At 49.1% G+C, this 23,914-nt stretch overlaps 1 protein-coding gene across 9 annotated transcripts in view; it reads right to left on the bottom strand.

Moving 5' to 3' along the window:
• Nucleotides 1-23,914, bottom strand: part of ZDHHC5 (zDHHC palmitoyltransferase 5) — a 493,091-nt gene that overhangs the window by 288,462 nt on the left and 180,715 nt on the right. For all 9 annotated transcript variants that reach the window (XM_085651402.1, XM_085651403.1, XM_085651397.1 and 6 more), the window contains exon 6: nucleotides 20,151-20,253. In XM_085651402.1, coding sequence (XP_085507528.1) covers nucleotides 20,151-20,253 — 103 coding nt within the window. The remainder of the gene's footprint in view (nucleotides 1-20,150; nucleotides 20,254-23,914) is intronic.

A 23,914-nucleotide genomic window follows, 5' to 3' on the forward strand; every position in this document is an offset into this window, starting at 1 on the left:
TAAGGGTGGCACAATAAGTGCTGCAGCCCTTAGGGGCGTTCTCTGGTCACAGGGCCCTGGGTACCTAGGGTACCATTTACCAGGGGCTGACATGTGGCCAGAGATGCCAATTGGGTTTAGCCTTCAATGCAGTATTAGGAAAGTAACACAGGCCCTGGGTAGCCAACCGTGGCTCATGACGGAGTGGCTCCGTCATGAGCACCGCGCCACCGCGCTGCCCCCCCGCACCCCGCAGCGCTGCGGCGGAATTTCCGCCGCAGCGAAGGGGTTAAGGCAGGCGGTGATGCAAGCACTGTATGCAAACAAACAATTATACTTGTGCACCTAGATTTGCGCTACAATAAAGACCTCGCACACGAGTATAATAGGCGAGGAAAACCAGGGGCATTTGTAAACCAACAAACGTTAGAGCTTCGTGTCTGGTCCTGCGGTAAGGTGTGAAATTCAACGCAATCTCTCGAGATTTTTACAAGTGAAATTTTATCCAGATAGTACTTGCAGGAAATTGTCTAAAGTTGACAGTGTGCAAAACCGACAAATGTGTCCTTGTGTAACGTAACTGGTGCTCATGTAAAGCGCTCCAATACCTTTGGGTCGAGTTTGCGCTATATAAATCTGCAAAAACAAAAAAAAAAAAAATATATAATCTGCAGAGGGCCACATAATTCCCCATTGCATGATGCAAAAGTTGGAGCCAGATACAAAAACCGACCATAATATGAATTGACGCAACAATTTTTGTACTTGAAAATACCTGTGCATGTGAAACAATAGTCTAAACATGTAAATGTGGAAGCGGAAGTTGAGTGCAGGAGTGGCGAAACCTTGGCCAAGGGGCACAGAGTCTGACCATGACCAGAAGAGCTCGTTTGCCAGAAAGGTGAGAAGTAAAACCTGGAGTTAGAACAGTTTGAGTGAGGTGCATGGACGGAGCTAAAAAACAAATCAAATAAAAAAAGTAAGAGGTGATGGGGAGCTTGTCTGGCTACATTTAAAAGTGGAGTTTGTGGGAAAGAGCAACGCGACTGGTGAAAGGGCTGAGAGGGTTAATGGGAAGGTCACTGAGGTGGAAAAGGGGAGGTGGGGCAAAGGGTAAAGAGAATGTGGGGGGAAGGAGCGCTGGGGGAGTCCTGCAAGGAAGGACGGAGATGGGGGTAAAGGGAAGGTGGAGGAAGTGGTAAATAATATTAACTTTTTTTTACACTGGGCTTCAAACAGTACCTGCGCAGTTTTGAAGCTCTAAACAGAGGATATAAACGTTCCCCAAAGTAAGGTACCTCATTTACCGCCACTGGAGGCTAGAAGAGATTCGAACTTGTGACATGACGTTCATCAGAGGAAGGGATGAGGTGGCAAATGAAAACAGCAGGTTTAAGGTCGGGAGTGGCATAGAGTTAACGCGAAAAAACACATCCGTGTTTTGCGCATGTGCAGTGCAGAGCAGCGCTACGCACAAGCCTAACGTGAGTTTATAAATCTTCAAAAAGTTGTTTAATTCATTTTCCGTCTCTATATTGTATCAGTTGTATCACTTGCCTCTGCAAAATGCCACATTGAAGCGTGATGAAAAGAAGGGCCCGTGCGCGGCCGTGAAAGCGAAAGTGATGGTAGGGGTGCGCTCTATGGTGGGGTGGGGGCAGAGCGAGGTGCTTGGGAGAGCAAGGCTTAATGAGCCCTGAAAGCCACATGGCGGCTGCGGGCGTGCACGCGCTCGTGAACGCAAGCTTGCGGCCAGGAAAAGCCTCTGGTAGTACTTTAAAAATCCAATAACTAAATGTCTCGCAGAGACCTAAAAATCACTTTACAGTTACTTTTGGGAATATTTTGTAGATTACTTTTTTAAGTACTTGGTTGAGGGAGTTGGGTTTCTGGGGTTAGAACCAAGGTTCCCCAGGGTTGCACTAGGGCGGCCGGTTGCTGAGGCCCAATGTTATCCAACGGGGCCTCCGGTTGGTGGCTGCTCACGAGGAGGCTAGAAGGTTGCGGGAGCAAAGCTCCTGGAATCAAGCTCAGAGCAAAGGGGGATCCGAGTAAGCACACAAGGTGCACACAGAGGTACAGGGACGGCCGGGTGCTGTTGTGGCATCGGGTGCCCTACCGTTTTCAATAGGGATTGTCGGATTTGGCTTTTGGCTGCAGGCTTGGTCCAGGAAGGCTTATGGGAGGGAACAACAGCTGGGCAGGTAAGTTGGAGTGCTCGAAGACGTAGGTGCACCTCTGGCTCTCTTCTCCAGGACGCAGGGCAGCTGGATGGAGGGGTGTCCTTTGAGGTCGGATTTCACCTTACCGGGCCACTCGGGGTGGGGGGGGGGGGGGGGTCTCTGTGCAGAGGCCACAGGCGACGCTGGGGAGTCCTGGAGGGGCCAACCCACGGTTGGCTCGGACTCTGTAGCACTGGGGAACCTCGCTGGGACCGGTGGGCCACTCAAACTCAGGCCGTAGGCATCAGGTGCAGTGGTGGTTCTAGGCATCGGGTTTCTTTGTCCTCAGCAGGCTCGGAGTCTTTCTTGGCTGTTTCTTTTAAACAGATCTGCTGTTCACAGGAGATTCAGTCTTTGTGGAAGGCAGTCAGTCCTTCCAGAGGTCCTGGAGGTCACTGACTACAGGACAAGGGTACTTTTGGATCTCTGGAAACTGCAGACTGGCCAGTAGGGCTGGGGCCAAGTCCGTTTTTCTCTGCAGTCTCATCTTCTGGGCGTCTTTTTTCATCCTCCTTCGTAGGTTGCAGGAATCGGTCTTCTTGGGCCAGGGCTTCCCCCTAAATACTGTATTTAGGTGGTGTTTTAGAGGTCTTGAGGTCTGTAGCCAATAGGCTACGGACCTTAGGGTGACTACACCCTTGGAGCGCTCAACCCACGTGGGGGAGTGCGCAAAATCCCTAACCCTGATTGGAGAGTGCCTGCCATCTGCAAGCTTCACTCTGCTTCCCCCAACTGAGGGGTGGGGTTGGCAGAGGTGGGCACACCTTCCGGGCTGTGCTAATTTTTCCTGCCGACATGGAGGGAGACAGGCAGGGGGCCTGCTCCTGATAGCAGCAGAGGCTGGGGGGGTCGCATTACAAAGGCAGCAAGGCCTTTGAAACTCCCCAGCCCTGGATGTCTCTTCCTGACCAGGGGGAGGTGTAACACCCCCCCCAGGAAAGACTTTGTTTTTGGACTCCGGGAGCGAAGGCTCCCACCCCAGGAGTCCATAAACATGTCTGGTGGTAACAGGCTAGTGTGTATCAGTCAGACAGAAACCCAGCTTCCTACTCCCATCCTTTCTCAAATATACGGCCACAGGAATGAAACATTAATGGCGGCCACCAATTTTGTACCTCAAATATTTGCAATATTTGGGATGTATGGGGATATATGCATCATGGCGATCCAATGTTGTCACATAGTCTCCGTGATTCAGAAGGTGAGGGTCGCCTTGAAATGTGACCATGCAAAATGGCCCATTTCTAGAGGTATTTGATTAGTTTCTGAAGATCTAATATTGGCCTCCATTCTCCAGATGTTTTTCTTCATCAGGAAGAAGTGGGAGTAGAAATCAGTATTGTGCTGGGAGAAGGGCATTTGCTCTGTAGCTCCCTTGGCAACCATGGTTAGAAGTTACATTTGTAACCAGCGGAGGTGGAGATGGGACCTCATTTGAGGTGGAATATGTGATTGTTTATGGATACATTTTAAAGTAGTCCTGTATGTTATCAGGCCAGAAACCAACGATCATTGGTGACACAATACCATCATCTTTAATAATTAGCTATTTGTCCTCCAACTGAATTCAGGGTGAAATCCTTGTTTATCGCTGTCTCTGGGCAGATTCCTTAGATTGAATTCTTTGCTATCTTTGAGGGGCTTGCTTTGTCTAAGTGGCTAGTGGTGAGGCCCTATTCTGCTGAAGAACTGTTGGGAAGATTGATGGCTATGCTCCTCTAAACGAAAACTGACCTCGACCTCTGCCTTCACAAAAAGGTTGGGTCCGTCTCTGTTGGAAGTCACAAAAGTGATCTTGTGGAGTTCTTGGAAAATTTGCTAAACTGTACGGCATTTACACATACTTACCAAAAACTGCTTCTCCGTCATAGGCGATGTCCAAGACTTGACTCCGGGCTTCTGGCCCGAAAGAGGTCTACTTCAGCCTGCACTACATTCGTGAAATCGCAGCACTTGCAAGATGTCTGAATTCTGTAGATGTAATATCCATTGCACAGTCCATCATGGATGGTGCAATGGCCGACCTTGGACCTGGTGAACCAGGTTCGGGTCTCGTCTCAACACCCTGTGATTCGGGGCAAATTACTTAATCACCCCTTGCCTAAAAACCAAAAATGAACGCGTCCTCGTTTAATGTAACAGGTCCTCATGTAAAGCGCTCCATTAACTTTGGATCGAGTTTGTGCTATATAAAGACTGCAAAACTACACACAATAAAAAAAAGATAATTCTCCACATCCTCCCATGAAGAATACTTTTGTCTGCAGTTCTCTTGTCTTCCGGTAGAAGGCAGAGGTACGCCCTGATGTCCAACCACATCTGACTGTCATACAGACCCAGAATAGGCAGCCCCCACTCTAGTTGCTGTCATGGCAAAGAACTTTCTATCTACAATATCTAATCGTCTTCCTTCCCAGTCTGGTGGTGTAAAACAGAGTGGCAGTGTTCCAACATCTTCTTTGGGAAGCTGGCATCATTATGGAATAGGACTGCGGACGGCCTATTAGACAGGCAGATGAATTATCTTGTGCCTTATATTTGTCTCCAGACGAGGCACAACTTCTGCTACGGTTGCAAGATCCTTCATGACCTGTTCGCCTGCATTTCACACAAAACCCATAATCTGGTTGGCTTTCCACTCTTTGCAGTCATACAAGACACAATCAGATTGGTTAATTAGAACTGGCATGTCAAATCTTTTAGATATTTGTTCCAAAACAGCATGAAAACCTCCAATGTCAACCCGTCGAGGAATCTGCGGAGTAGTTGGTGGAGAAATAGGCGCTAAGTAATCATATCATTTAGAGCTCATGTCTTGAGATGCAATCATCATTAACTTCTCTTTCTTCCCAGTTGACATCTGAATAGATGTCCTCACTCACTGCAGGTAATACTGGTCTTGAGGGATTCGTTTGGCTTGTCTAGTGTAACTTTGGACTTGGAAGGGATTACAAATTACATGATGTAAGAGAAGGTGATTGTGTCTGTAAAATTGGCAACTGTGGCAAAGATGTTTGTTTTGGCAATTTTGTTTTTAATGGCTCTAGAAACGTTTTATAGCAATGAGCCAACATAAGATGTTGGTCTTTTACTACGGCTCACAGGACTTGCATCATTTACTGTTGGTACTGCATTACTTGCTCCATACGGTTCCTATTACTCCAGGTATTCAATAGGCCTTATTTTCAGACCTGTTAGTTGTGTATCTGGCTGAGGTGGAAACTTATATTCACCTTCCATATACTATTGTTCACCATTGTGAAATGTTAACATTAAGGTCTGTTCATCTAGAAGAAAGACCAATTGACCCTTCATCGTCCAAGTCCTCAATGTCCACTAGGAAACTTGGTGTTGGAGGCGACGCCTTACTTAGTGATGTATTCATGCAGTAATGGCAACTTTTCTGTGATGAATGCAATCTTGGGAGATTTCACAGACTGTTTCTTCGTCAGTGGTACTACCATCAACGTAGTACAGCAGGGATCGTTGACAGAACGATCCTCGACAGTGAGGTTGCAGTCATCTCTCTGGTGGTCATCATCAATGATATTGTAGTTGATGTGATGCAGGTAGTTGTTACCATTGTCAGAGGTAACAGTGACTTTGTCGATGGTAGCTATATTGACAGATGCTCCGATGATGGGACCATCAACGGTGCAGACCATGTTTTAATAATTTCCAAAAGCACTATTTTGGATTGTGTTGGAGGGTATCATCTTAGGCTGTGCACTGAATTACATCAGCTCTCTGAATCTGTTGACTAGAGACCTCTGAAGATGGACTTTGATCTCTTGAATGCTTTCCCTCATTTCTTTAATATCCTTTTGGAGGCTATTTGGCAGACGTTGGTTCACAGTGATGTTTCGATGAATGGACTTCTGTAAGCTCTCTTTTATGAGCTTTAATAGCCATCAAAGGTACTTTCACCATCATCACCTGAGACATGGGTTTCCTTCGTTTTGGGCAGATCAGAAATATCCCCTTTCCGTCTGTCAAAAGCATTCAAGAAAAGGTTCTGCGGGTCTTTAAGCTCTTTGTTTAATGAGAGAGGTACAGACAGTAAACATTCTTTGTGGGTTTCTCAGAATATAGCAATAGTTTCCCCAAGTACCAGCAGCCCTGAAGAGACTTCTTTTAGAAGTATCTGACGTAATGTCCGGTCATAATTCAGAACAGATGATGGTAGAATGTGTTCTGAAGTAATCCAATCTGGTTGCAAAATGAAATAGTTGAAGGTTTTACCTGAAGTTGACTGAGCACAGCTCAGGGGGACTACCTTCACACGACATCTGGTAGATAATCTGAATGAAGGAGAGTGGTTATCAGGGTGCTGGAATCTGATTGGTTGAAGTGTAGCTCTCTTTTTGGAGCATTTGCAAGTTATATTTAGTATAGTACTGCTTTCTGGATTTACCGTGAGATTCCTAGTTCGATGACTGGGAAGGAGTAGTTTCTTTTCTGTAACTCCAGTTCTGTAGTAGGGGTATCTCTGTTATAGTCATAATCTAGTGAATAGTCCCGCCCATGTGCGTGGACCCCGGAGCAATAAAAAATAATCTCTAAAGGTGACAAATCATGCAGACCTGCATACACCTTTAAGAGAGAATTTAATTTAAAGACAGATAATGCAGCCTATACCCACAGGCTACACTGTCCAGTACTTCAACTAGAATTCCACCAACATCCACAAACAGCACTGCCTGTCTAGCTTTTCTCCACATAGGAAAAAACCCTGCCTATACCAGCAAAAGCCTCTGGAATGATAGAGAGGAAGGAGTGGACAGACAAGCCCCATAGGCTGCCATTATGTGGCTTAGAACAGGATACTGTGCCTTTAAGAAAACTTTCCAGATTTCCAGAACTTTCCCCAGTATCCCAGAATGCCCAACAGGTCCCATTTACTTTCAGTTCTTTTTGAAGGCGTAGCACGCCAGACCTGTAGCATTCTTCATATGAATAAATATCTCTCCACCGGGGAGGAGGGCGGGCGCTTATGACTATAACAGAGATACCCCTACTACAGAACTGGAGTTACAGAAAATAAACTACTCCTTCTGTAGTAGGGGATCTCTGTGTATAGTCATAATCTAGTGAATAGAATGGCAAGCCCATCCCCACACAACAACAGCGGTGGAGAACAACAAGACAAAACCACTACTGTGCGAACAAATTTCGCAGCGAAGCCTGCCCAACCTGAGCATCTGCCCTGGCATCCGAGTCCAGACAGTAATGCGCAGCAAAGGTATGGACCGACTTCCAAGTGGCCGCCTTGCAGATTTCCGCAATAGGAACATTACGCAGCAAAGCCGTCGTGGCAGCTTTGCCCCTGGTGGAATGAGCCTCAGGCTTACCCCCTAAGGTCTTATTAGCCTTTTGATAACACAATTGTATGCAGGACACAATCCACCGAGAAATGGACTGCTTAGAGGTCGCAAGACCAGTCCTGACTGATCCATAATTAACAATTGGTCAGACCTACGAATATCCTTGGTCTTATCCAGATAAAATTTCAACACCCTCCGAACATCCAGGGAATGGAGAGACCTTTCCGCTGGCGAAGAAGGATTCTGAAAGAACGTAGGTAAAGTTATGGTCTGGTTGACATGAAAGTCAGAGATAACCTTAGGAAGAAATTTAGGGTGAGTACGCATCACAACCTTAGCAGCATGAAATACAGTATAAGGTTCTTGACAACATAATGCCTGAAGTTCACTCACCCTGCGGGCCGATGTAATGGCCACTAGGAACGCCGCCTTCCAGGATAGGTGCTGCAATGAAGCCTTGTGAATGGGTTCAAAAGGCTCCTTCATCAGTCTGGACAGCACCACATTCAAGTCCCAGGAAGGCAAGGGAAGTCTGACGGGAGGAAACACTTTCTTCAAGCCTTCCAAAAAAACCTTGACCACAGGGATCTGAAAGAAGGAAGTCTGTGAAGGGCATTTCCTGTAAGCAGTCAAAGCAGCCAGATGAACCTTAATGGAATGGAAATTAAGGCCAGACTGCGCCAGATGTAAAAGGTATGGAAGGATAACATCTTCCTTACATGTCGTCGGATCAACGTTCTTGGACTTACACCAGATACAGAACCTCTTCCACTTGTAAGCATAGGATGTCCTAGTGGAAGGTCGTTTAGACTCCTTCAGTATGTCCATACAATCGTCTGGTAGATTCAGATGGCCATTTTGCACTATTTCAGGAGCCATGCCGCCAAACTCAAAGACGAGAGGTTGGGGTGCACCATCCGCCCCCCGAACTTCGTGAGAAGGTCCGGCCTGCACGGCAACCGCATGTGAGGAAGGAGAGACCGGTGAAGTAGGTCCGTGAACCACCACTGCCTGGGCCACTCCGGGGCGATCAGGATCATCCGCGCCCTGGACTGGGACAGCTTGATGAGCACTGCCGGAATCAGGGGAATGGGTGGAAAAGCGTACAGAAAGCTGTTCGACTAATCGATCCATAGCGCATTCCCCAGAGTCCCCGCTGGTAGTACCTGGATGCGAAGTGTCGGCATTTGCTGTTTTCGGCGGTGGCAAACAGATCTACGTCTGGAGTCCCCCACCTTGCGAAGACTTCTCCCAGTACTTCGTCGTTTATGACCCATTCGTGGTTTTCCTGAATCAGCCTGCTCAAGGCGTCCGCCTGAGCATTCTGCACCCCTGGCAGATGCGTGGCCGTAATAGTCAGTCCTCGGGCCAGCAGCCAGCGCCAGATCGCCTGCGCCTCCTGCGACAGAGTGCGCGATCTCGACCCCCCCGCTTGTTGAGGTAATACATCGTGGTTGTATTGTCCGTCTGTATCAGCAGCGAGTTGGTCTGGAAGGACGGAAGGAAGGCCTTCGGTGCCAGGAAGACAGATCTGAGTTCCAGGAAATTGATGCGGTACGTAGATTCCAAAGGAGACCACTTTCCTTGAATCTGCAAGTCCCCGGAATGCGCTCCCCAGCCCTGGAGAGAAGCATCCGTCACGACACTCGTCGTGGGAATGTCCTTGTGGAAGGGAACCCCCTTGAGGAGGTTTTCCGCCGAACACCACCACTTCAGAGACTGAAGAGCATGCAGCGACAGTCGTATCTCGTCGTCCCAAGAGCCTGTCCTCTGATCCCACTGATCCTCCAAGCACTCCTGCAGTGGTCTCATGTGTAGCCGGGCGTGAGGAAGATACAGGAGGCCATCGATCCCAGTAGAGAAGACACCTTCCTCACTGTCGTCGATGGAGCAGTCCTGAGCCTTCTGAAGGAGTGATAACAGTCTCTCCTCCGAAGGAGACACGCTTGCTGACCGCGTATCGATGGAGGCTCCCAGGTACTGCATGCACTGGACCGGAGTCGGGACCGATTTGGACAGGTTGACGTGTAACCCCAGCTTGTGCAAGAGAGCGCACGTCCATCGGAAGTGATGTTGCGCTTCCGAGAAGGATGAAGCCTTGATCAGCCAATCGTCCAGATACGGGTAGACAAACACCTTGTTCCTTCGCAGATGTGCCGCCACCACCGCCATGCACTTCGAGAAGGTCCTGGGCGCAGACTTTAGCCCGAATGGCAGTACTGTGTATTGATAGTGATTGGCGCCGACTTGGAATCGCAGGAACTTCCTGTGCTTCAGTGCTATGGGCACATGGAAGTACGCATCCTGTAGATCTATGGCACAGAGCCAGTCTCCCCGTTGCAGCTGAGGGTAAATCTGGTGCAACGATAGCATGCGAAACTTCTCTCTGCGAATCCATTTGTTTGCCTGTCGCAAATCCAGAATGGGCCTGAACTCGTTCTTGTCCTTCTTGCGAACGAGGAAGAACCGAGAGTACAGACCTCTTCCCCTTTGAGACAGAGGTACCTCTTCTACCGCCTTTTTTCTCAACAAGATGTCTGCCTCCGCCTGGAGCTCTCTCAGCTGGAACCGAGAGCTGACAGGCGGAATCGCTAGAGGCGGGCTGATAAACCGAAGACTGTATCCATTGCAAACAATATTCAGCACCCACTTGTCCTGAGTAATTTTTCTCCACTCTGCCGGAAAAAGTTGAATGCTTCCCCCCACTGGAGTGGGTAACGGTTGAGGGGGAAGTAGCCGCTCAGGGCCGAGACCCGGCCGGGCCCTTGGTAGTGGTAGTAGCCTGCTGGCCTCCTCTACCCCTCTGGCGCTTCTGGAAGGGCTTCTGGAACTGCTGCTGTTGGTGCTGCTGCTGTCCCGAACCCTGCCCACGCCCTCTGCCCGAAGACCCGAACCGCCTCTGGAACGGGCGCTTCTTCTCGGCCTTCTCCAACCCGACGGCCGTCAGGGTTTCCGCCTCCGCCTCCATGCGGGCCATCTCATCATCCGCATGTTTCCCGAACAGGGTTTCCCCCGAGAAGGGTAGGTTGGCCACTCTGTGCTGCGCCTCTGGTTTGAGGGACGTCAGGCGCAGCCACGAATGTCGCCTCTGGTGGACGCCATGACAGTAGGCGTGGGCAGCCAACAAGGATACATCCGCCGCCGCGCCGATCACCTGATTAGAAACCAGCATGCCTTCGCGCACTGTTTCCAAGAAGTCCCCCTTCCTGTCCCGGGGCAGCAGGTCCGCATACTGCTGCAGGGACTCCCACAGGGCCCGGTCGTAACGGCCCAACAAAGCCCCTGCACTCGCCGCCTTCATGGTGGTGGCGGCGGTCCCACACACCTTCCTGCCCGCAGAATCCAGCCAGCGGCTTTCTTTGTCAGACGGGACCGTCGATGGAGGGGCGGTCGCATGTTTCCTCGCCGCCGTCACGATGACCGAATCCGGCTTCGGGTCCACCCTAAAAAAGGTAGGGTCCGACTCCGGGGCCCTATACTTTTTTATGAGCCTGGAGGGGGCGGCCTTCGTCACCGCGGGAGTGAGGAACAGCTCCAACGCGGGTTTCACCAGTCCAGGTACAAGGGGCAGTAGTGGGCGAGACAGATGTTTCTTACGAAGTGTCTCGAATATCACGGACGTCGTGGGTGTTGGAACCGTCACGTGATACCCAACTTTGCTGCCCCTCTCAACAGCACCTCTTGGAAAGAGACCAAATCGTCCACCGGAGACACCCTAGTCCCCGGCGAGTCCGACAACGTCGGGGAAAAATCTCTGGTCGAGGATCGCGTGTGCGACATGGACCTGTGCCTCCTACGGCGTCGTCCTGAGTCCGACGATGACCGTCCGTGGCTCCGTGATCTTCTCCTCCTGAGAGAGCGGGAGCGCGACCTTTTCGGCTTCGGTCTGCCCGCCGGTCTAGCCGGTCCCGGCGACCGCAGGCGGCGTGGCTTCGGAGTCCCCTGCGGCGGAGTCGGGTACCTCGGAAGGGAAACGGACCGCGGGGGAACCGCCGGCAGCCCCAATGGAGTGCGTGGTAACGACCGAGGTGGGGGCGGCGGAGGCAGTGGCCGCGGAGGCTGTGGTGGCGGTGGAGGTGGCGGCGGTGGTGGTGTTGGCGGCGGTGGTGGAGGCGGAGTCGGAGGTGGTGGGGGAGGAGGTGGTGGGGAGGAGGCGGTGACGCAGGCATCCGAGGAGGCGTATACACCAGAGTACACCGATCCCGATGACTCTCTCTTCCTCGACGTCGACCTTCGCCTCGACGGCGATCTGCGCCTCGACGGCGATCTGCGCCTCGACGGCGATCTGCGCCTCGACGGCGATCTGCGCCTCGACGGCGATCTGCGCCTCGACGGCGATCTGCGCCTCGACGGCGATCTTCTTGACCTCGAGCGTCTCGACGTCGATCTCTTCGACGGCGACGTCGACCGTCTCCTCTTCACCGATGGCGACCGGCGATCTCCCCTCGACGGCGAGCGCCGACGCCGGGTCCGATCTCGACGCCGACTGCTGGACGGCGCCGTCGCCGAAGATGCCGACGAAGTAGACGGCGGCCTATTCAGGTCCCTCGACGTCGACCGTCGGCGCCGCTTCTCCCCAGAGCCCTGGGGAGACGGCGAACAGATGGTAGTCATCCTCCTCGACGTCGACGCCCTCGACGTCGACAGGGAGTGGGAACGCTTACTGGTCTTCCTGCCCCTGGGGAGCCCCCCAGAGGCCTCAGTATGGGCCAAATCAGCCCCTCCAGACCCACCTGGTGCCTTCAGCCTTCTCTCCTCCAGGACTTGAAGCCTGATTTTCATTCTGTCCCTCAGGGTCCTGGCTGAGAACGAGTGGCAGATATCACAGTCTTCAGGCACGTGGGACTGGGGAAGGCAACCTATACACACCTCGTGTGGATCAGTTTTAGCCTTCTTTCTACCACATTCCGGGCACTTGTCGAACAAGCCAGGCATGTTGACAGTACCAGCCACTAAGCACTTGAAAAAGTGACAAAAATAGACAAAAACTACAATAAACCCTTGAAAAGGGGAGAGCTCAATGCTCCAGGGTCCTGCTAGCAGGAGCCGGAAAAAAGAACTGAAAGTAAATGGGACCTGCTGGGCATTCTGGGATACTGGGGAAAGTTCTGGAAATCTGGAAAGTTTTCTTAAAGGCACAGTATCCTGTTCTAAGCCACATAATGGCAGCCTATGGGGCTTGTCTGTCCACTCCTTCCTCTCTATCATTCCAGAGGCTTTTGCTGGTAGAGGCAGGGTTTTTTCCTATATGGAGAAAAGCTAGACAGGCAGTGCTGTTTGTGGATGTTGGTGGAATTCTAGTTGAAGTACTGGACAGTGTAGCCTGTGGGTATAGGCTGCATTATCTGTCTTTAAATTAAATTCTCTCTTAAAGGTGTATGCAGGTCTGCATGATTTGTCACCTTTAGAGATTATTTTTAATTGCTCCGGGGTCCACGCACATGGGCGGGACTATTCACTAGATTATGACTATACACAGAGATCCCCTACTACAGAATGATTCTAGCATGTCTATCTATGAAAGATCCACTACTGTAAACATGAAGTCGGATAAAAAAAAATATATATAATATATATATATTTTACCATAGAACTACAAATACATGGCAACGAAATATAGGATCACTTTCGATAAATTACTTTTCAGGCTTTATAAACCATGGTATTTAGAAACCGCAGGAGGCATAAGAGGCAGCAATAAGGAATATGCTACTTAACAGTATGCATCTCTTCTTGGCATGTAGAGCTGCAGATCTACACACTTGTGCATAGATCGCCATCTGGTGTAGGGCCCAGATGTTTGCAGTTGTTTTTCCTCTTGGAAAGTCTTTGGAAGTCACAAGGTCGGTGACTCCTCCTTTGGATCGTATTGCGCATGGGCTTCGGCTCCATCCTCAGATTGTTTTTCGCCAGCAGGGAAAGATGGAGCGTAGTAATAATAGTGAAGATGCCCATGTGTGTGTATCTAAATAAGATAAACTGTAACAGATAAAGGTAGCCGGGGAGGCGGGTGGGCGTGTGTAGATCTGCAGCTCTACATGCCGAGAACAGATGCATACAGGTAAGTAGCATATTCCGTTCAAGGCATATGAGCTGCAGATTACACACTTGTGCATAGATTATATAGCAGTACCCACCGTTAGCGGCGACCACCTGTACCTGTTGCAGTGGTTTGAAATAATGTTTTGAGTACAACCTGGCCCACACTAGCCTGTTGCTTAGTTTGCACATCTACACAATAGTGTTTGGTGAAAGTGTGCGGTGTTGACCATGTAGCTGCTTTGCAGATATCATTTAATAGGATGTTTCCTAGAAAAGCCATTGAAGTCCCTATTTTACGTGTAGAATGGGCTTTAGGGAGAACGGATAGCGTACGTTTTGCTTTGAGGTAGCAAATCTGAATGCATTTGACAATCCACCTAGCTATCCCCGACTTGGAGATGGGGTTGCCCTTGTGTGGTGGAGAGAAAGAGACAAACAGTTGTTTGGTCTTACGGAAAGGTTGTGTTCTCTCGATGTAGTAGAGTAAGGCTCGTTTGACATCTAGTGTGTGTAGAGCTCTTTCTGCAACAGTTTGTGGTTGCGAGAAAAATACTGGTGGTTCTACAGGTTGGTTTAGGTGAAAAGGAGAAATGACTTTAGGGAGGAATTTTGGGATGGTACGGAGAACAACTTTGTTATGGTGCATTTGTAGAAAAGGTTCTTGAAAGGTAAATGCTTGTATCTCACTGACCCTTCTGAGGGAAGTGATGGCTACGAGAAAAGCGGTTTTCCAGGTTAAAAATTGGAGTTCACATTTGTGCAATGGTTCGAAGGGAGGCCCCATTAGCCTTGTGAGTACGATATTTAGGTTCCACACAGGTGAGGGTGGCACTCTGGGGGGAATTATTCTTTTAAGGCCTTCCATGAAGGCTTTAATGGCAGGTACTCTAAAGAGTGTGAGATGTTGCCTGTTTTGTAGGTAAGCTGCTATAGCTGCGAGGTGCAGGCGAATCGACTTATAGGCTAGATTACACCTTTGTAGGTGGAATAAGTAGCCTATGATGTGTTGAATAGAGATGTCTAGGGGATTGATGGTGTTGTAGTGACAATAGACAACAAAACGTTTCCACTTGGCGGCGTAGCACGCTCTAGTGGTGAGTCGTCTAGCTTCCTATATGACGTTCATACAGTCAGCGGGAAGATTTAGATAACCGAATTCTAGGACTTCAGGAGCCAGATCGCAGGGTTGAGCTGAGCTGGGTCCGGGTGTCTGATCTCTCCATGGTTCTGGGTTAAGAGGTGTGGAGAGAGGCGTAATTTTTGGTGCGGTACTACAGATAGTTCCAGCAGTGTGGTGTACCACGGTTGTCTGGCCCAAGTTGGAGCTACTAGGATTAGTGTGAGGGAGTGTTGCTGTAGTTTGCGCACCACTAGTGGAATGAGTGGGAGAGGCGGAAAAGCATATGCAAATCTGCCTGACCAGTTCATCCATATTGCATTTCCTTTGGACAATGGGTGTGGATATCTGGCGGCGAAGCTTGGGCATTTTCGTGTTTTCGTGGGTGGCGACGAGGTCTATCTGTGGGTGCCCCCACATCTGAAAGTACGGGTGTAGAACTTGTGGGTGGAGTTCCCACTCGTGGATTTGTTGTGTTTGTCTGCTGAGCAGATCTGCCATAGTGTTTTGGACTCCTGGAACATGCTGAGCTCGGGGGAAAGATTTTCTGGGATATGGCCCATCTCCATATGCTCTGTGCTAGCTGAGAGAGCTGTGGAGTGTGTGTGCCGCCTCTTTTTTTAATATAGTACATGGCTGTCCTGTTGTCTGTGCGGATTAGGACTGCCTTGCCTGAAATCTTTGTTTGAAAAGATTTTAGGGCTAAGAAGATTGCTAGTAACTCCAGATGGTTGATGTGGAGTAACTTTTGTTGAGGTGTCCATGTGCCCTGCACGGTGAGATGTAATAGATGAGCTCCCCAGCCGGAGAGCGATGCGTCTGTGGTTAGTACTATCTGGGGAACCGGGTCCAGGAACGGTCGACCTGTGGAAAGGTTTGTGGTGGTCCACCACTGCAGAGAGCGATGGGTGCGACCGTCTACCAACACCAGATCTGTTAATTGACCCGGGGCCTGGTTCCATTGGCGCGCTAAGCACTCTTGGAGAGGACGCATCTGGAGTCTTGCGTGAGGTACTATGAAGATGCAAGAGGCCATCATCCCTATTAGTTGCATAAACACTCGTGCTGGAAGGGAGTGTTGTGCTATGAGTTTTGCGCGTAGAGCCTGAATGCTTGTAATCCTGGCAGGATTGGGGTAGGCTAGCACTTTTGAGGTGTCTATGGTGGCACCGAGGTATTGTTTTATGTGGGATGGTTGTAGATGGGACTTTGCGTGGTTTACTGTGAAGCCCAGTTGGTGAAGAAGCTGGATGGTGCATGCGTGTGTTGTACACACTGGCTGTATGAACTGGCTTTTATTAGCCAGTCGTCTAGGTATGGGAAGACATGGATGTGTTGTCTCCTTAGGTGTGCTGCCACTACTGCTAGGCACTTGGTGAATACACGTGGTGCTGTTGTGACTCCGAACGGGAGTACTTTGAATTGGTAGTGTTGGCCGTCCACTACGAATCTGAGGAACTTCCTATGAGCGTTGTGCACTGGAATGTGGAAATAAGCGTCTTTTAGGTCTAAAGTGGTCAGGAAGTCGTTTTGGGAAAGCAGTGGAAGTACCTGCTGAAGCGTTACCATGTGAAAATGGTCTGAGTGTATTTGTTTAGGGGCCTGAGGTCTAGGATGGGCCGCAGAGTCTCGTCCCCTTTTGGTATGAGAAAATATAGGGAGTAGACCCCCCATATTTCGTTGGTTGGTAGGAACGTGTTCTATCGCCCTTTTCTGTAGGAGGGAGATAACCTCCTGCTTTAGTAGTGTTAGATGTTCTTGTGACATTGGGCGTTGTCTGGGTGGGATGTTTGGGGGGGTAGATATTAGTTCTAGGCAGTAGCCTGACCGAATTATTTGTGTTACCCATATGTCTGAGGTGATGGTGGCCCAGACAGGGAGGAAATTTTGGAGTCTGCCCCCGACCGGAGTGGGATGGTCTGGGGGGAGTGGAGGGAAGTCATTGGGTGGGTGCAGTGGCAGACCGGGTGGTGTTTCTTTTGCCTCTGCCTTTTTTATTGTTGCCCCTGTAGCAGTCTCTTTGGTAGCCCCTTGTAAAGGTGGACTGGGTAGGGGCCTTATATGAAGTGGAAGCGGTGTCGGAGGAGTAGCCTCTGGATGTGCTCCGAAAGGAAGAGCGCCTGGGAAGGTGTGTTTGTAAAGCTCCCATGGGTTTTGCCGTATCAGTGTCTTTTTTCATCTTTTCTAGGGCCTCATCCACTTTTGGGCCAAACAGGTGTTCCTGGTCAAAGGGATGGTTGAGGATGGAGGCTTGTACCTCCGGTTTAAAACCTGAGATCCTTAGCCAGGCATGGTGACTGAGGAGGACACTAGTATTGATGGCCCTGGAGGCTGCATCTAGGGCACAACGTATGGTTTTGCCCTCCTGAATTAGCTCGTTGGCCCTAGGTTGTAATTATAAGGGAGATGTTGCATTATGGCTTCTAATTCGTCATAATGGGCCCTGTCATACCTGGCTAGTAGCGCTTGTGTATTAGCGATACGCCATATGTTGGCAGCTTGGGATGCAGTACGCTTGCCTGATGCGTCCAAGAGTTTAGACTCTTTGTCAGGTGGTGGTGCTTCGCCTGACGCTTGGGAGTTGGCCCTTTTACGTGCTGTGGACACTACCAGAGAATCTAGTGGTGCTGGCCCTCTGATGTAGGAGGGATCTGTAGGGGCGGATTTATATTTCTTTTCAATGCGAGGGTTAATGACCCTGGCTCTGACTGGGTCTTTAAAGACCTCTGGCGCATGTTTTACAACTCCCTTGAACATAGGCAATATGGAGGTGGTCCTATGTGTGGTGTCAAACGTATCGAGGAGGAAATCCTCCTCCACGGGGTCGGTATAGAGATCTACCCCGTGATAGTGTGCCGCCCTTCGTAGTAGATGGTTGAACCCCAGTGAGTCTTCTGGTGGGGTAGGTCTGGAAGGGTAGAGATCATCCTGCGGGACGTTAGGGATGTCAGGGATATTATAATCGTTCCATGGGTCTGGGGAGCCTGTGGGAGTGGGGTCGCATGTAGGTAAATCTTGGGGCACGTCTCCTATGTCATCAATATGGATCCCCCTGAACATCATCATCATCCGGAGAGGGTGTTGGGGAATGATGAGGTGGGGGCGGAGATGGTGGAGGAGGGGAAGGTGGAGGAGGTGGGGGAGGTATTCTGAAAGGAGAGGTAGCAGAGTCCTTCCTCTTTGGAGGTGGAGGAGGTTTATCCAGCTGTCTCTTTTTGATGGAGAGCATCAAATGTCCAGTTTTAGGATCCTTGGTTAGTTTTTTTTGTAATGGATCCGGTGTAAAAAGTTCTGGTGATGTTGGCTGGTCCGTCGGCGCCGAAGGCGTCGGGCCGTTGGTTTTTTGGCTTTTTCCGCGCTGGTTCGTTGTTTGGAACTATGCTTGGAAAAGTCTGATTGTTTGGTCGGCGCCGAGGTGGATTTCGGCTTTGAAGTGTCGGTGCCGGTGGCCTTGTGTGCTTTTGTTGGTGCCAAAGATAGTGTCGGCAGGAGCTGGTTCTCGACACCGAGTGTTTCAGTGCGGGGCACGGTGTCGAAGCGGAGGCCATTTTCTTTTTCGGTGTCAAAGAGTGTTTATCGGTACCGACGGTGGGCTGGCTCGAGCCTGAGCCGCCGGAAGGCTTAATCGGCTTCTTTACCAGGCCCGAGGTGCGGTGTGGGAAGCAATGTCCTTGGTCTTGCTTAGGCCCGGAGGCGAAGGCGTGACCGAAGCCTTTTTCGGTGCCGGCGAGGTTGGGGGGGGAGGGAGATTAGTACTCACGACCCTTTGTGCCGGAGTGATGTCCTCCACGTCTGAATCGTCAGCGTCGGAGGCGCTGACGAGTCCCTCGTCGGTGTGGTGTTCTTCTGGAGCGTCGACGCCTTCCCCGAAGATTTCGTCCGGAATAGTCGTCGACGAGTGTGCCATGGTTCTTCTAGCCCTTCGGTCTCGAGTGGTTTTCTTGGACCGGAAGGACTTACACACCGGACAATCTCGAGCCTCGTGTTCAGGGGAGAGGCAGAGATTGCATACTTCGTGGAGATCTGTGTGTGGGAACTTGGACCCACAACGAGGGCACTTCTTGAAGGGAGTCCTTTCCATTAGCCAGGACCAGAGCTTGGGTAGGCCTGAAGGCCGTCGTCGACGACCGGAATCGAAGGTTTTCCGATGAGGCACGTCGAGTGGGGAGATCGCGATCGAAAACAATACCGCGAGTTGGGGTGAGGATTGCGCGTCGATCGTCGAACTGGAAGCTGTTCGGAACCTGAGAGCGAAGATCACATCCGAGCCCGATGGCGGAAAAAAAACTATCTGAGGATGGAGCCGAAGCCCATGCGCAATACGATCCAAAGGAGGAGTCACCGACCTCGTGACTTCCAAAGACTTTCCATGAGGAAAAACAACTGCAAACATCCAGGCCCAACACCAGATTGCGATCTATGCCCAAGTGTGTAATCTGCAGCTCATATGCCTCGAACACAATATTAGTGCTCTTAATTTAGCTCCATAAGGTTATAAAATGTGTAACAGATTGACACACAGATTGAGGCATTAATGCCTACCCTTGTGCCCTAAATTTTGATTACTAAGGCTAAAAGAACCAAGGTTGGATATGCATAAGTCATTATTGTCTAAGTTCAGCATCCTCAGCCGTAAAGAGATGTAGAGGGATGTGCAGACGAGGCGTGAAAGTTCACCAATAGTGTGGAGTGTGGAATTCCTATTGCTCAATGCCAAGGACATATTGGTTGAGGGCAAGAAGCGGTCATGTTTATTCTGCCCACCAGGAAAGCAGAGACTCCTTGGCTGCTAGTTTACAGCACTACAGTACAGATCTGCCAAAGGCACTGAGGCAAAGGTTGGATTCATAGCTTGAAGTTGTTCAAACGAGTCATTGATGCAAGGCCTTTAACAACAGAGCAAACACTCTAAGGGAATGCACTGAACTGTCAGTCGAGCGGACTGATAGTAGTTCCAGCTTAAAAGTGTGTACAAATGTGTGCTAAACGAACAATTTGAGGCCATCTACAATGCTCTCAGAATATTTACAAGTATAAGCATGAAAGCAAGTCCGTTGATTTTTAGAACAAAAAAAACATTGTCTAACTACTGTGCAACTTTAAATATAATTTCTGTAAGACACAATTTAGTATAAAGTGCAGGTTTATTTTTAAAAAAAAAAAGAAAGAAAAAGAAAAAAAAAAAAACTCAGAGAGTCAGAATATACCCATTGTGGGAACCCAAAAACATAAATTAGGCACTACTGTTCTAGGTTTAAAACTGAAAACATTTATGATCAGGTTCATTTAGACTGACGGATGTGAAAATGATCCCAAACAAAGTAAAATGCTTTTACTTACTCTGAAAGAAAACCAGAAATAGCAACCCAGAGGCAGAGATTGTCAAAGAGCAATAGAAACCTGAATAGAGACTGGTTCCTTCCAAAGGGCAAAATGAATCCTGGCACTCTCCTACAAAGCACTTACCTGCTCATTGGTTGTGCGACCACGAGCGACGAGCACCATGTGGAATCCAGTAAGTCCTGCAACGGGGATAAAAAACAAGCCGGCCACACTCATCACAGCCATACTGGGGATACACAGTCAAGGAAAAACAAAACATTCAGCAAAGGAAATAACAGGTGGTAAAAGTAGCAAGGGGTGTGCACAAAAATAAAGTGTGCAGAATCGAACAGCAAAAAGGAAAAGCGCAAGAAAAGTATGTGGGCATAGAAAACAACAAGACATGGTAGAACCAGGGGAGAGGAAATGTCATAATATAAGCAGAAACCAGTTGCAAAACTGGTTTTAATGCAAGCTGCAGACCCTAATGCAAATCAAACATTCAGGCCTAGGATTCGCTAGAGAGCAAATCTTCACTTCCAGAACTAACACCTTCGATAAGGGAATTTATGGACACATAGCATACACACTCAGCATAAACTGAGCAGGTGCTCAATGCCACAGCACATGTCCTCAAGATACAAGGGAGTTATTCAAATGTTTATTTTGATTATTGGTCAACAATGACTGCTACTTCAATGGAGTACCTATCAACTTAAACGGCATATGTGTACAACTGGAACTGAAGTGTGATGTACAAAGACTGTATGGTTCTATACAGACAAACACAGTAGCTGTATTATTCTGTAATGTGTAAGCAGTCAAGCATGTTGAAATGGCAATAAAAATGTAAATAAAGATGCAGGGGAGTCTATACTAGTTTTTATGGCATACACCCGCACACAAAACCGGTTCCCAAGGCAATTAGAGAACAAATGCTGCTACCCGTGGAAACACCTCCGGTAGTTAGCAGATGCTCAATGCCACAGTACAATTTCTCAAGATACAAGGGAGTCGATACTAGTTTCTATGGCATACACCCTCCCACAGAACCGGTTCCCTAATACTACAAGGCAATTAGAGAGAACAAATGCTCGCTACCTGTGGAAACACCCTCCTGTAGTGAGCAGATGCGTAGCACATACTTCCGAAAGTACTTTCTTCAGATACGTCAGAGAATGGAAGCGCTTCCGAGCCTGCACAATTGGTCAGCAGATGCTTGGCTCTCTACAACAGTTCTTCAACTAGAGGATGGAATACTCACTTCCATGAGACCAGTCATTAGGTCAGCAGCACTATCATTTCAGCTCAGAAGACTCGTCCACTCCAAGCCCTTTCGGCAGCAGAGTCCCATACAAGGTATAAGGACACAGCTACCTCTCCTTCTGAAAGTAGTTTCAGAATTTAGGATCTACCAGTTAATTTAGCAATCAAACTACCGCAGCTGAACGATTTTACCTTTCACTGAAGATGAACAGAGTTCTAAGGTTTTGCACAGACCAGGCTAAAGACTTCCATAAACCTAAGCAGCTGTTTTTCTACTACAGACCAGCTGTGCTGCAGCCTTGCCTTTTATAAACAATCCATCTCTCATTGAATTGTCTCTTCTATTTAAACGTGGTCCCAGTTTCAGGGCCAGAAAGAAATATGATCACCTCAGTCCCACCCTGATGGAACTCCATTGGCTTCAAAGGCCAGCCCGCACCATCTTAAAAAAAAAAGCTGCATTATTTTCAAAGCCATGGCATCTAGTACCCCCTTATCCTGCATCTCTGGTGTTTCTCTGCATATGCGCAACCAGGACACCCTCAGACTGCAAACTAAGAAGGGTAAAAAGGAAAGAAAAAAAAATAAAAAAAAAAATCAAGAAAACAGGCATTTTCCATCTATGCGCTCAGGATCTGGAACAATATCACAGTTTCCATCAGGACCACTTCCAAAGCTGCTACGGTTTAGGAAGGAGTTGGTTCTTTAAGGACACTACAACTAAGCTTCCGCTTCCATTCATTTCAGACCGTAAGGCTGCTTTTTACCACAGACAGCACTGCACTGCCTTTTGGAGAGGTTTATGCTATAGAAATACCACATACATACATATAGACCTTTCTTTTTCATAGGTGAAGCTGCTAAGGCAGCTTTTTTGGATAACTATGGCGCAGCAGCCAGGGTGCCCGACTCCGGACAACAGGGTTCACGGTTCAATCCCCGGCGCCAGGTTAGCCCAGCACAATGCGACTCTGGGCAATAGCTAGCTTAATCTTCCAGACGGCCTCCAGCGCCGGGACACCTCTCCGGAGGTAGCTGTGCGCTTTACAAATGCTGGCATTTACATTTTTAACCTACATACTAGAAATAAAAACTGCTGCATGTTCTTTATTTTCTGGTGTCATCAAGAGTCGCTAGAGAAGATTTTTGAAGTTTCCTTCTCTTTTCTTATGTTCATAACTATCAGTGAAGATTCCACGACACAAACATGATTACTACTTACAGTCCTTGTTCTGCAGGCATCTTCATTGAAGTTATAAACGACCCACTCTTGTTCATGAAGCATAAAACTGTAGAGTTTGCACTGGATTCATACCCACATACTCGTACATGAGAACCAACTCTGAAGAACAGCTAGCACACAGTCTCATGGGATATGGAAATGTCTGGACTCCTGAAGTGACAGAGTACTCGCTAAATCTTTTTCTTTCTATTTACACCTGCGAGTCAGCAGCAGGTGTTTACAGGATCTGCAGGGCAGCTTTGAGATGGTCCTTCTTAGCGTACTATATATCAACAGCTTAAATATTCAGACATTTTTCCCTGGATAGGCTTTTCATAAGCGATTTGCTGCATTTTGTCAAGCTCAACTCTTTACTCTCTCACAATCTGATAGAATGGATATTAGTGTTTCGGGGTCCCCTCATGCAGCGGACAATTATTCGGAGATGTATGGCCATCAATGAATATCGTATAGTACAGGACCAATTTTTATTAGGTGAACTCTCCAATCTCCTAGAAACTGGGTTTTAGCAGTCCTAAGAGATCCAGGCACATCACTGCTTACCTACCCGGAAGAGATCTATACATAAAGGAAGCCGTTTTAAAGTTTGAATATATGCTAATTTACTTGCAGTCATACCGAAGGCAGTATTAGACTGAGCAGATACTTGATTTGTGAGCACACTCTCAAAAAGAACAAAAAACATATTGTAAACAAATGCTCCTTTGCACTCAACTTCCACCTGGAGAACAACAACGACCGCAACACCAGCACCCTGCTCGACAACCTCGCCAATCTTGGACTCAAGCAGCTGGTGTCCGCCCCCACCCACCTCGCCGGACACACACTCGACGCAGTCTTCTCATCCAGCACAGACATCGACTTCAGCCACGCCACAGAGCTTCAATGGACGGACCACAGCTGCGTCCACTTCACCTTCAAAAGAACGACGACCCACCACCACCAGCAACAGGCTGCCCGCAGAAGCTGGAACAAGATCACAGCCGACCAGCTCGCCACCTCCCTGAGCCAGCACCCTCCTGCCAGCTCAGCGAACCCCAGCCAGGCCGCCGACAACCTCACGAAGTGGATCAGCAACTGCGCGGACGAGCTCGCCCCGCTGAGGACCCCGCCCAGCAGACCCGGCAGCAAGAAAGCCCCATGGTTCACCGACGAACTCAAGAGCTCCAAGAAGAACTGCCGAGCCCTCGAGAAAGTCTGGAGAAGGGAACCAACACCGGACAACAGGACCACCTTCAAGCTTGCCACCCGGAAGCACCACCAGCTGATCCGCGCCGCCAAGAAAACTGCATTCAAGGACCGGCTGGACAACAACGCACACAACTGCAAGGAACTCTTCAACATCGTGAAAGAGCTATCCAACCCCAGCGCAGGAAACAACGACATCACCCCATCGCAA

Source organism: Triturus cristatus, chromosome 4_1, assembly GCF_964204655.1.
Source record: "Triturus cristatus chromosome 4_1, aTriCri1.1, whole genome shotgun sequence".
Classification (NCBI taxonomy): domain Eukaryota; kingdom Metazoa; phylum Chordata; class Amphibia; order Caudata; family Salamandridae; genus Triturus; species Triturus cristatus.